Here is a 14,431-nt window from a genome sequence, read left to right as displayed (position 1 = left end):
TTGGCAAATAGTTATGACACCATTGCCAACCTGATGCCACTTTATTTATAATTTGACTAGATTTACCTTCAGCTACCCTGTGTTCCAGTATAGCCAGTATTGTTATTCTCCCCTTTTTCAAAATATCCTACCATTGGGATCCTCAACCATAATCATCAGTTGAGGTAATGGTTTTGTAACATCCATCTCAATAAGCATATGGGCATAAGAAATCCTTTGTATTTTAGTAGTGCAGTAGTCAGCATACAAAGGGTTGCCAAGTCCACTCCCAATTCTGGTCATTGATTCCATACTCCAGCAGTTGAAAGGAAGGTTTTGTAGCTTAACCCATAATAATGGAATAGTTCTCAACACTTCTTCATAGAAATTAAAACCTGCCTCCCAAGCTTTGACAATAACAGGTTGGTTATTGATAGCGTGCGGCCCCGAATATATCACCTCATCCCTGTCTTCTAAGATGTGGAATTTGATTACAAAATATCCATCATTATGATAGTAAACGCGTGGTTTAACAGTGAATCCCCATTGACTTGCTATGACTATTTAAGTTAATTTCTCTAGTATTGTATATAAATGTGAAAGTTCAATTTATTAATTTTTTTTTATTATGTGAGAACTACATGATATCATATTCTTATTACAACATAATTTAATTTTGTACTTTAACTTGTAAATTAACCAATTTGTAAAAATCAAACTGAGATGCACATATAATAAACTTGTACTCAAACTAAAAAATAGGAAGACAAAACCATAACGTTCCTTTTTCATTTATGCAATTACATTCTTGAGTTTTATCAACTTCACATGGAATTAAAACCACTCAAATATCCTATTATAAAATGATTATTGTAAATCAGGAAAATAATCTAATCGAAGAACCAATTATAGAACTTATTTTCTTTGGTATCCTTCGTAATAATAATCTTCATGCCTTCACTCTAAAGGGTTATGAACTAGATTAGCCAAAGCTGTCATGGCATGCGATTGACCTGAAATTATTCCTGCAGTTGAAGGGTTTTGTCCCAAAACAATACAATAACCATCCTCATAATTCTCCATTCCTTGTGCCATTAGTTGCCATACTAAGCTTCCTGCCATGGTTCCCCCTTCTTTTGCCAAATTGTAGATATTTTTATATACACTACCCATGAATGTGTCTCTTGAACTAAGGCTGTATCCTTGACCTCTGCTAGACTTGCCAAATTCAGATAGAACTAGAGGTTTCTTTAGTATAGTTTTTGCATCTTCCCAATGGCTTGTCACCCACCTTTGCATCCATGCTAATTGTGCTTCATCGTTTTGTCCTGATACCCTATAAATTTATACAATCAAGTCATTTATAAGGCATTACAATAAAAACATGTGAACTTGTGAGGAAAAAAGCTGTTAATATACCATTGGTCAGTGTATGCATGAATAGTGGCAAAATCAATCTCATTGATAAGATGGTTGCTGATGAAATCTGTTCCCACTTGATAACCGGGATTAACTTGCTTCCTTTCAGGAACTGAATCACCATAAAATCCCTCCATTCCTATCTCCAACAAATGTTTTTTGTCTCCTGACTTTACAAAACTTGCCATTTCTTGAACCCAAGCCTGTAATGATACACCAAAAAATCAGTCATAGATATTCAAATATTCAATTAATTTGGAAATGAATTACTTAAAAGGTATTAATTGGACCTCACATTGACAGTTTTTCCAGAGTAGTCAGCTTGGTCGCGTGGTTCATTAATGAGTTCCCATGCCATGATTGTTGGATCATCTCTGTAAGCAACTCTAGTAATGGTGTTGAATCTTGTAATAACTTTCTGTAGCGATTCACAAAAACATAAAATTATTAGCCATCTTATATATGTAGGTAAAGAACAATATTTCACGAATATCAAATAGTTGCTGTTTAAGTGAAAAAAAGTTTTATATGTTGTTAGCCTATACCTTAATATGGTTCTTGTAATAATCTTTGAGCATAGGATGAGTATAAAAGTCATCGTCACCATTAATTTGAGCTCCGGCATTTCGAGCCCACTGAACATATTGAGCTTTTCCTCCGAAGTCGTTCCAGTTGTTTACAAAGCTCAAGATTAAGCGGACACCATATTTCTTAGCTTCCGAGATCACAAAATCCAACCCCTAAATCCATAAAAATATACAATGATAACCCTAAATTTAGAAATAATTAAAATAAGTATCTAGCTATTGATTCAAATTGTGTTGCTTTTACAACTAAACCAGGAAATATTTAGTCAAGTAATTTAATTTATATACCGAACTAGGTGCAAAAGATTTTCACATTATCAATGTAATTTTACTATTTATACTAGGTTATTATTCTATTTTCTAGGTTAATATGTCAGACTTAATATGCAATACATGTTGCTGTAGATCAACTTAACTTGATAATATAAAAATTCTTAGTGCACTGAACATAAACCTTTACCTGAAAGACACGTTCATCGTAAACTCCAGGTGATATTTGCAATGCTCTGTCACCTCCATCACTAAAAGCCCACGTGCGACAAACAGAAAGACCAGCAGCAGATGCATCTTTAAGAACCTCAGTGACTTTGTACCTCTCACTAGGTTCAGCAGCAACATGCATCAACCAATACGAGTTGAAACCATTGAATAAAAAGGGCGATCCATTGAGTTCAAAATGAGCACCATTCACTGCTATGAACCCTGCATTAGTATTTGTTGGAACCCTAGCTTCACATGCGAGAGTTAGGAACAAGAGCAAGAGCCCAGAGATACAGATTGTTCTTGTAAAAGACATTTTGTAGTTAGTTTAGTTTTCTTTAGTGAATAGAAGAAATGTGATAGGCTAGAGATCACTTATTGTAGGCTTTTATAATGAGTTGAGGATGAGGAAATTTACTAAAAATAGCAAAACTTGCAAGAACTAAGAAGAATTTCCTAGTGGATGGAAACTGAAATTTGGTATGTTTAACTGAAAATATTTTATTTTTAAAAGGTATCATGGGATGTTGATGGAATTAAGAGGAAAGCAGTTATTTGGTTAAATCAGAAAGACAAAGATCTGTTGAAAGAATTATACTGATAGATTATGGGGGAAAAAAAGAAAAAATATAAAAGAAAAGGAAAAAGAAATTAAAAGGTTGAAAGCTGGTGTAGTATGGGTGATGTATTGCATCCATTGTTGTCTTTTAATATTTGATCAGTACAAGATTTGATGATGCAATATATTGAAACGTTGTATTCAAGTAATTGCAAGTAGGAAAAGGTTGGTTAGATTTGCTAATATCATATGAGTTATTTTATTTGGATAAGGAGAATGTCCAATTGGAAGTTCTTAATGTTGGGAATAAACCCCCACAGAAATAATATTCACGGTAAAAGCGGAATAATAACGTAGCACCGAGATACGATAATTAATAAGAATAAAAGAGTGACAACAACACCAAGATTTTTGCGTGGAAAACCCTTTTGAATAAGGGAAAAACCACGGCCCTGAAACGAGCAACTGATATCACTACAGCAAGGAATTTTACACTTTGTAGATCCGAGTAAAATACTCCAAAGACCACTACAACACTCAAAAGAAATAACCCTCTTTTGATATTTTCACCTTACTACAATATCGCTCACTCTCTAATTTCCTCACAGACTATTTTCTTATACCTTATCTGTGAAACCTCATTCTTTCTTTCTCTCTTTGTTGGTGTGTGAAAATGAGAGTTGAAGCTCTCCTTTTATAGCCAAAGCTTCACTCTCTAAAGTCTACCATATTTGACAATTTACACACACTTTTCACAATTCAACAAAGTTGGCTACCAAACCAAAGAAATTCAACAAGGTTGGCTACCAAACCAAACCAAGTCAACAAGGTTGGCTACCAAATCAAAGAAAACTTTTATTAGGCACATGCCTAATACTTCTTCAATGGGATGGACATCATCAATCTCCCCCTCCAGTCTCATTCATCTAGAGGAGGTAGCATTGTCTTCTAGTTTGAGTGCATGCTGGAAAGTTCTTTGCATAGCTCGAACTTGTTCCTTGGTACCACCTTGGTCAGCATATCTGCGGGATTCTCACTTATAGAAATCTTCAAGACTTTTAGAGATTCATCATCTACCATTTCTCGAATTCAATGATATCTCACGTCAATGTGTTTGGTCCTTGCATGGTACATAGAGTTCTTGCTAAGGTCTATTGCACTTTGACTGTCACAATAGACGACATACTCCTTTTGATGCAATCCAAGCTCTTGAAGGAACCGTTTCAACCATATCATCTCCTTGCCAGCTTCGGTAGCGGCAATATACTCCGCTTCAGTTGTAGAGAGTGCAACACACTTCTGCAACCTCGACTGCCATGATATAGCTCCCCCTGAAAATGTAAACAAATATCCAGTAGTGGATTTTCTATTATCAATGTCACATGCCATATCAGCATCTGTATAGCCCTTTAAGATTGGATCAGATCCTCCAAAGTAGAGACAATCTCTCGTGGTACCTCTCAGGTACTTGAGTATCCACTTGAATGCTTCCCAATGTTCTATTCCGAGATTTTCATGAAACCTGCTGACAACACCAACTGCGTGAGCAATATCAGGTCTAGTGCATACCATTGCATACATTAAACTTCCGACTGTTGAAGAATAAGGAATTTTAGCTATGTTCCCTTTCTCCTCCACTTTTGTAGGACACATCTTCTTGCTCAACTTTAGATGACCAGCAAGAGGTGTACTGATTGGCTTAGCACTTTTCATGTTGAAGCGTTCCAGTACACGTTCAATGTACTTCTCCTGAGATAGCCACAACTTTCTGCTTGTTCGCTCTCGAACTATCTTCATCCCTAGAATTTGTTGTGCTGGGCCCAAGTCCTTCATATCAAATGACTTGGACAGATCTCCCTTTAACTTTGCTATCAATCCCTTGTCTTTTCCTACAATTAACATGTCATCCACATACAACAACAATATAATAAAATTATTCTCAGAAAATCTTTTGAAGTATACACATGGATCAGAATAGGTCTTTAGGTATGTTTGACTTTTCATGAATGAGTCAAACTTCATATACCACTGGCTTGGTGCCTGCTTCAATCCGTAAAGACTTCTATTCAATTTGCACACCATGTGTTTCTTTCCAACTACTTCAAATCCTTTTGCCTGCTCCATATAAATCTCCTCTTCCAAATCTTCATGAAGAAATGCAGTTTTCACATCCAACTGCCCACTTCAAGATCTAGGCTAGCTGCTAAGCTCAAAATTGTTCAAATAGAAGTCATTTTGACAACAGGTGAGAAAATTTCATCAAAATCAATACCTTTCTTCTGTTCGAAGCCTTTAACCACCAATCGAGCTTTGTATCTGACCAGCTTGCCATTTCCATCTTTCTTGAGTTTAAAGACCCATTTGCATTTGAGTGGTCTTTTACCCTTTGGAAGTTCAACCAGCTTGTATGTGCCATTTTTCTGTAGAGATTCCATCTCTTCTTGCATAGCTTTCATCCACTGGTTCTTTTCTGGATGGGACAACACCTCCTTAAGACTTTCTGGCTCCCCCTCATCACTGATGAGGACATACTCTGTGGAAGGGTACCTGCATGACTCTACCCTTGGCCTCTCTGATCTCCTCAGAGGTTGAGGTTGTTCTTCTCCCTGAGTGGGGTGCTCCACTTCCTCGACACCTTCATCAAGTTGCTCCCCCTGCTCAATAACCTCACCAGGTTGCTCCCCCTGCTCGGCAACCTCGTCGGTCGTACTTTCTGCACTTGTGGGATTGTTAGAAGTAGAAGGAATAGTAACAAAGTTAGGAATTATACCATTCTTCGCCTTTTCTGACATATCAGCAGCAGTTCCAACTTCACTTTCTCGGAAGACTACATCTCTACTTCTGATGACCTTCTTCTTTACAGGATCCCACAGTCTGTACCCGAACTCTTCATCTCCATATCCGATAAATATGCAGGGAATAGATTTATCATCCAGCTTTGTTCTCTGCTCTTTTGGTACATGTGCAAAAGCTCTGCAACCGAACACCTTCAGATGCGAGTAGGACACCTCCTTGTTGGTCCAGACTCTCTCTGGGATTTCAAACGCCAACGGAACTGATGGACTCCTATTGATCAGGTAACAGGCTGTCTGAACTGCTTCACCCCAGAATGACTTAGGCAGTTTAGCCATTCTGAGCATGCTTCTCACCTTCTCCACAATGGTGCGGTTCATCCTCTCGGCTACGCCATTGTGCTGTGGGGTTCCAGGAACTGTCTTTTCATGTCTGATCCCATGACTTGAACAATACTCTTCAAATTCCCTTGAAGTGTACTCACCTCCATTGTCACTTCGGAGACGCTTTAGCTTTCGACCCGTCTCCCTTTCTACTAGAGCATGAAACTTCTGAAAAACTTGAAAAACCTGATCTTTGGTTTTCAAAATATAAACCCATAATTTTCGTGAAGCATCATCAATAAAAGTAACAAAATATTTGTTACCGCCCATTAGTTCAATTTCCATTGGGCCGCAAATATCAGAATATACTAAATCAAGTATATTCAATTTTCTTTTAGACGTCTGAAATGAGACTTTATGTTGCTTACTAAATTAACAGTAGTCACAAGGTTTTACTGTTGTACCTTTAGCATAAGAAATGAGTGATTTCTTGGCAAGAATCTGCAATCCCTTTTTGCTCATATGACTCATTCTTTTGTGCCACAAATCTGCAGAAATCTCATCTTGTGCCGCGTTCAATTTACCTTGGCATATATTTGCATTTGTCCTGTACAACGTGCCGCGAGCAACTCCCTTTGCAATCACCAATGATCCCTTAGTGAGTCTCCACTTTTGATTTGCAAAATAGTTCTCGTATCCATCTCGGTCTAAAGCAATTCCTGAGATCAAGTTCATTCACAAATTAGGTACATGCCGCACATCCTTTAGAACCAATGTGCATCTGACATTTGTCTTGATACAAATGTCACCAATCCCCGCAATTTTTGAGTAACTTGTGTTACCCATTCTCACTATACCGAAATCACCTGCTACATATCTGCAAAAATGATCTCTTACTGGTGTGGCATGGTAAGATGTCGCTGTGTCGGCCACCCATTCCGACTCTAGACCTGACAGGTGCATGCATTCCTCTTCCTCATTTATAAAAAGGACAACATTATCATTATTTTGCACCATGGCGTTGTGTTGTTGTCATTCTTCTGACCACTGGTTTCACCTTTGCCCTTCCTTGGATTTGGGCAATCTCTTTTGAAGTGACTTGGTTGATCACAGTTGTAGCAATTTCTGGATCTTGATTTGAATCGGTTCTTTGACTTCCCACGAGCTCCGGATCTACCATAGTTACTCGAACTCCTTTGATAACTCCTGCCTCTACCTTCTGTGATGAGAGTCTGACCTTGATTTTCAGGCTTCTTTCTCGTCTTCTCATTGAGTAGAAGAGCCGATGTGACATCTTTCAACTCAATAGTAGTCTTACCGTGCAGGATGGTTGTTGCCAAATTATCGTATGGAGATGGCAACGAGTTCACTAGCAAGATGGCTTTATCTTCTTCCTCGATTTCACTCCGAGGTTGGCAAGCTATGTGATCAGTCCGTTAAACACATTTAAATGTGACAAAAAATTCGTACCTTCACTCATATGTAGGGCGTATAATTGCTTCTTCAGGTATAATTTATTTGTCAACGTTTTGGACATGTATAGGCTTTCCAACCTTGTCCAAATTTCACGTGCAATGTCTTCATCAATGATGTTATTTACCACATCATCTGATAAGTGCAACCTGATTGCACTAGCAGCTCTTTCATCCAAGTCAGCCCAATCCTCAGCTTTCATGGTATCAGGCTTTTTGGCATCAACATCTAGTACCTTGTGTAATCCTTGTTGGATGAGCAAATCCCTCATCCTTCTTTGCCATGTTGAGAAACCGTTATCTCCGTTGAATTTTGCTACCTCGTAATTTACTCCGGACATTTTTATTTTTCACCGAGTATAGTACTACCGACAGTGAATAGTATTTCAGTGTACGAGCAGAACCCATGCCCTGATACCATTGTTGGGAATAAACCCCCACAGAAATAATGTTCATGGCATTAAAAGTGGAATAATAACGTAGCACCGAGATACGATAATTAACAAGAATAAAAGAGTGACAACAACACCAAGATTTTTACGTGGAAAACCCTTTTGAATAAGGGAAAAACTACGGCCCTGAAACGAGCAACTAATATCATTATAGCAAGGAATTTTACACTTTGTAGATCCGAGTAAAATACTCCAAAGACCACTACAACACTCAAAAGAAATAACCCTCTTTTGATATTTTCACCTTACTACAAAATCGCTCACTCTCTAATTTCCTCACAAACTATTTTCTTATACCTTATCTGTGAAACCTCACTCTTTCTTTCTCTCTTTGTTGGTATGTGGAAATGAGAGTTGAAGCTCTCCTTTTATAGCCAAAGCTTCACTCTCTAAAGCCTACCATATTTGACAATTTACACACACTTTTCACAATTCAACAAAGTTAGCTACCAAACCAAAGAAATTCAACAAGGTTGGCTATCAAACCAAACCAAATCAACAAGGTTAACTGTCAAACCAAAAAAAACTTTTATCAATGGGATGGACATCATCACTTAACTTCTTGTTTTCAGCCACTCCAAAGCAGCTAAATATATTTACGAAAAAGGTTAAAAGCAATAGTGGGTAATGTCTCTTTTCACTAGTTACTAAGATTGTAGTATCACACTTCAATAATTAGACAATATAGCAAATTTAAAAAACTGCATCGTCATAAAGTAATATAACTCTAGTGTCATGTATGATCGTACAAATAATAATTACATATTTTGAAATTTTGAAAATAAATATTAATTATAAAAAATAAATATTTTTTCTTATATGAACTAATAAAAAGGTCTAATAGGTCATGAATAATCTACTTATATGTAAGAAATAGTTTCTTCACTAAGATTATTTTTTTGGTAATAAATTGCGAAATATTACAATACAAACAAAACTTGAATACACCTAAAGATTTCTTGACCGCCTTTTAGGAAGGGTGTCTCAGATATAAAGCCTCAAAAGATAGATTAAAAAAGGGCAGCCCGATGCACTAAGCTTTCGTTATGCGTTGGGTTCGGGGAAGGGCTGAACCACATGGGTTTATCGTACGCAGCCTTACCCTGTATTTCTGTAAGAGACTGTTTCCACGGCTCGACAAAAAATAGATAACTAATTAAAAAAATATTTTATGAAGGACTGACAAATCCTAGCTTTTTTTGGCCCTTTAGACAGTGTCACTCACTCCCTAATTTTATTTTTATATATTTGCTGTAAAAAAATATATAGAGAGCTAGGAATTGTCAGTCCTTCAAGATCTTGTTCCACTTGTTAGCTGTGCCCAAGACCTTGAGGGTTATATAGTCCTTATTAATTAGTCTGCATATATACATTTGTTAAACCGTAATCACCAAGGAATAAGGTGGAATGAACCAGATACCTTCACTCTTAACTACAAGATACATTTTCTACTAGTTTTTGTTTCTGATATGATGTTCTCATTATGTGAGCTAAATCTTCTTATGTGATTACTAGCTAAGAGAGTTTATGCTTTGTTAATTTAATTGAAAGAGATACTCTTAACTACAAGCTCTTTCTTGAGTTTTCAAGCAAATTCTCCTAAGGAGACTCCTGGGTCCCACTGGTACCAGCTTAGAACCTACAGAAGAATATACAAAAGTGTAGTATCACTACAAGAAACCTTTTGTAGGCCTAGTTTTTTCTTTTTCTTTTTGTATATTAAAAAATAAATAAATTTTAAGATGATACAACAATCACATATTCAACTTGATTCTACAAATGTCATACTACACAAATTAAACTTAAATTCAAAGCACTAACATATCTGCTTTGAAGTCTCATACACACCATCCAATAATAGTTCTAGTACATGATAAAAGGTTCCTTAATACATCTTCAAAACAAACAAAGAACACTATCTGAAAATCAAGTCAAGATGTCAGACAGACAACTACAAGAACACTCATTCTTTACTGGTCTTCTGGTGAACCTTCATGCAGAACAGAAACCGGTATCTATATACCCTCTTCACCAGACTCTACATTGGTTTTTTGCTTAGTCATAGTGAGCCTTCATCTACAGAGGGAACTGGAATCTCTATGGAGGCACTTTTTCACCAAACATACTCTTAATTTTTGCATATGACCTATGATGAAGAAAATGAGAGAAAAGTTTCTGGCAGTAAGTCAAAAGTAAAGATGTAAAATAGTCTCTAACAGTTAGCAAATAATTTTTATACTTGATACAAGAAATGAACTACATGCAACTCCCTCGTCAAATAAAAATGTGATTAGCACTAATAACAAGAAAAGTACCTTTAGTCACATGAGGAGAGTGGATTCTATGTCTCATAGTGGCGGTCACGGGCTCAATTCTTAACCTTCAGTAAAGAAGATAACAACTCACATTAAACACTAAGCAACAATCCATACCTGTTCATGGATACATGAAAAGAAAAGATCCACGACAATGATACCAAAATCTCCTAGACGTGTTTTCTCTATACAAGAGCAAAAGCATACTATTCCTAATAAAAGAACTCAACCATTCCCAAGCAAACCAAGTGAAATTCTCATAATTTAATTGGGTTAATATATATAATAAACAGCTCATAATTGAATCAATCTCCTCTGTTTTTGCACTACCTTTATTAATCAAGTTTCACTATAGCAAATAATATTGTGTTTAGATTCAAAGAGTATTAAAATATTCTAGCAGTAAATAAAGGTAAATTGAAGCATTCTCTACCAATAACCAAGAAGAAACAACACTAAGTTCCTTCTTAAATTAGGAATGACTAAACAACATATTAATAGTATAAAAAATCATCTAAAAGTAACAGGGTGAAAGGCTTACCATAACAACCACTATGATATAGCAATCCAATATCCAATGTCTGCTTTTGTAGAATTTTAAAGGCTACAAAAATACAATACTAATATTTACTGGGGATTCTCAAGCAGGTTGTAAATACCCAATTTACAGCGGGAGTTTCTGGGCTACAAACTAGCAAAGTATACTAATCTACAACTGCAATTATATATATTCATGGACATGTCTTGTATTATAGAAATAATGACTTGAATTTCAAACATATACAATCACTAATCTAAAGAGCAAAAATAACTTGATGAAGAACAAATTGCTCAACTTTAGAATAAAAATCCTAATCCCCTTTATTCATAGAAGACTTATGGTGGTAATAACTTTATACAAATAAATTATTGCAATAATACCAAATTTATTTCACTTGAACTAAAGAATAAGGCAGATTTATCGATTAAGAGCCAGAATGTGCAAAGAGCAAAAGAAAACTTCTGATTAGCTTCATATTTGGGTCTCAATTCTTTCTCCTTAGTTTGTAAATCATTTGAGGAGAGAATTGAGGGTCCTCTAGGGTTTCGCTTCTCGTGAGATTGGATAAAATAAGGTGACAAAGACGAGATTGGTTACCAACAGATGTCGGGGGATGAGCGGCGATCTGTCGTTCCACATGCTTGGATCTCGGCAGACGGAGAAGAAGGTGACTGGTCGGCGTTGGGATAACTCGAAATTGAAATTTAGTTCTACTATTTACTACTACTTTATTTCTTTATTTTTGTAGTTAAATCCCAACTCTTAATTATAAAAGTCGTTTAACTCTGACTAATATTGTGACATTTAAATCAAAAGTCACAAAATTTTATGACAGTCTTTATTAACAGTCTCATTTTTATGACATTTGTTTAAAAATGTCAAGAAACTTAATATTCAGCGTTATTTATTGCAAGAGTCCGTAAATAAGTGTCGCCGTATAAGTACAATCGACTCCATGTACTCATATCAAAAAGGATATCGCTAGCGAAATAGTATCAAGGATATTGTCAAAAAGGTACTTACTATATAAACCTATGCTATTTAATAAACTAGTTTCTCGAGCACGTGTATGTCGAGTCATACGGTATACAATATTTTGTACAGGCTAAATAGATATACATGAAAAAAAGTACAGGTTATGTGGCTGACTTGTTTGTCGAGATCAAGATGATTGGTTACTATCCAAACCTACAAAGATGAATAATCGAAGCTTAATTAGATAAATGTGATTTGTTTTTCTCATTTTATTTTTATGAGGTACATATATATATATATATATATATATATACAATAAAATGCATCTAACCTAATACTTCCTTATAAATGACATTCCTAGTGTAAGTTCATGCCTTGATTGTGTTTGTTTAATCGAGCAACACTTTGCTTCAAATAAACTATTAAAATCAATAGTTGATATCCAAATTTATGAAAATAATGAATCATCTAACTAAACAAATTAATAACATAGAATTGATCATTTCATTATACTTATAGTATGTATGACGTTGACGTCTTTTTTGAATGAATAATAATTTTTATATGAAAATATTGAAAGATTAAATATTTGTGAAAATCAATAGAGAATAAAAGCATTAGAATAATTATGGATCAAAATGATGAAAGGGGATCGTTTTGTCTCAATCAATCAAGAATGTATCAAATGGATAAATTCACTTATTTCACACTGGATCTAGAAAGCAAGAGTAAAAAATTAAATTTTGAGTACTATGCCAGCTTAAGTTACTTTTATATGAGCAAAAATGCTAAATTTGATATTTAAATTGACACACAAACAATAATATTTTTTTTGACAAAATATAATTTCATAAATCAAATTAGTTCATACTTTATTTCATTGTTAAAAAAAGGACCACTAATCTTTTTCGATTTTAATATTTTATTAGTCATTGAACGTTGATCTTTATTGTTTCTTTTTGTCCTCTTCCTTCGTATTGTTGCAAATTTATCTTCTTCCCCAAATGTGATTGTATCAACATTTTCAAGTTCATTTATTAATGTAGTTTTTTTCTTCTAGGGATCTAATATGAGATGTATAACGTGTTGATACTCATCCATTGAAATATTCGCCTTCAAAAGCCTTTCTAATGGAAAAACGGCTAAAAAATGACAGAATTAATTTCGCAGATAAAAGTATGGGATTATCGGTTTAGTTTGAAGTTGCATCCCCTAAATTGATACATAAATTGACTTTAATCTTTACTCAACACCACTTTATAACAGTACTTGAATTATTCATCTGCAACATTATATTCATATGTTAGAAGTTAATTTATACTTTTGAGATAGTTTCAGAGACATTATTTTATGTTTGGCTTCATATTGCTAAACACCCCTTGTAGTTTATGATATTATACTTCTTATATACATTTTTGTGTAACAATTCTTTCAAGTTATTTATTTTTAATTTTAAAATTATGATTTGATAAATTTATCCTTTTAAATATTTTTTATTTAATTAATTAAGCAAATATCTTTTATGAAAATTCGTTGTTCAACCAACTACCATTGATGTGATTATTCTGGCCATGGTTAAGTTTTATCTCTATCGTTGATGACTTCACCGTTGTGGCTTTTATATTTTCTGGCAATGTCATTTCCGACCAACATGAGGCAATTCAAGCTTCATCCCGTCTATTTTCTTATTTATGTATCTGTCACGACCCAATTCCCGAACCTGGTCATGATGACGTCTCTCATGAAAACAAGGCCAGTCATTCAACCCAATTCATCTTTTTAAGACAATTAATTAACACAATTATAGTATAAACATGGTTTAATAATATCCAGTAGCGGAAAATATAGATAAAATACTGAAATCCAACCCAACTCAGCCCTAACCGGGGTGTCACAAGTCATGAGCTACTACAGAGTTTACTATTATTTTACAAAGTATGGAATTAGGAACAAAGTCTGAAGATATCATAAATAACAGAAGATAAGGGAGAAAACGGGTCTGCGAACGCCATGCAGCTACCTCGATAACTCCGATGAAAACTGAACAGCAGAAAACTCGCTCTATGCCTCAGGAATACCTGTACCTGCACACATGGTGCAGGGAGTAATGTGAGTACTCCGACCCAGTGAGTAATAAATATAAATAATGACTGAAGGTAAGAAAACACGTTAAGGCACACAACATTCTATACAGAAGCAGTGAAATCATTTAAAATAACAATTCAGTGAAATATCATGTGAAATTTCTTTTAAACCAGTAAAACAGGTAATTTGGTAGTAAAATGACAAGTAGAAACCTGCCCCTCGGGCTCAATATCAAAACAACAAGTAGAAATCTGCCCCTCGGGCTCAGTATCAAAATAACAAGTAGAAATCTGCCCCTCGGGCTCAGTATCAAAATAGTAATTAGAAATCTGCCCCTCTGGCTCAGTATCAAAATAATAAGTAGAAATCGGCCCCTCGGGCTCAGTATCTCAGAACAGTATCAGGCCCTCAGGCTCAGAACAGTATGAAGCAACCAGTCAATGAAATAAGA

The 14,431-nt window shown here is 35.2% G+C and overlaps 1 protein-coding gene and 1 long non-coding RNA gene across 2 annotated transcripts; both read right to left on the bottom strand.

Moving 5' to 3' along the window:
- Positions 1–868: 868 nt before the first annotated feature.
- On the bottom strand, positions 869–2,781 carry LOC104229010 (mannan endo-1,4-beta-mannosidase 1-like). Its single transcript, XM_009781573.2, has 5 exons — positions 2,446–2,781; positions 1,944–2,138; positions 1,694–1,816; positions 1,399–1,601; positions 869–1,315 (listed from the first exon to the last, which is right to left on the bottom strand). The coding sequence occupies exons 1-5, from the start codon at positions 2,779–2,781 to the stop codon at positions 937–939; spliced, it is 1,236 nt and encodes a 411-aa protein (XP_009779875.1). The 3' UTR covers positions 869–936.
- A 7,026-nt stretch (positions 2,782–9,807) lies between these two features.
- On the bottom strand, positions 9,808–11,760 carry LOC104229011 (uncharacterized). The gene is made up of 3 exons (XR_711500.2): positions 11,518–11,760; positions 10,380–10,444; positions 9,808–10,210 (listed from the first exon to the last, which is right to left on the bottom strand). It is a non-coding gene; the product is annotated as an uncharacterized lncRNA (long non-coding RNA).
- Positions 11,761–14,431: the final 2,671 nt, after the last annotated feature.

The sequence above is a fragment of the Nicotiana sylvestris genome, chromosome 9 (assembly GCF_000393655.2).
Source record: "Nicotiana sylvestris chromosome 9, ASM39365v2, whole genome shotgun sequence".
NCBI lineage: Eukaryota > Viridiplantae > Streptophyta > Magnoliopsida > Solanales > Solanaceae > Nicotiana > Nicotiana sylvestris.
This window is presented reverse-complemented; position numbering and strand designations above follow the sequence as displayed.

Coding starts and splice junctions, on each gene's coding strand:
- LOC104229010 (XM_009781573.2), bottom strand. CDS start 2,781: ATGTCTTTTACAAGAACAATCTGTATCTCTGGGCTCTTGCTCTTGTTC. Junction 1,817..1,943: donor ATTACAAGAACCATATTAAG/GTATAGGCTAAC, acceptor GAATCGCTACAG/AAAGTTATTACAAGATTCAA. Junction 1,602..1,693: donor ACTCTGGAAAAACTGTCAAT/GTGAGGTCCAAT, acceptor GTATCATTACAG/GCTTGGGTTCAAGAAATGGC.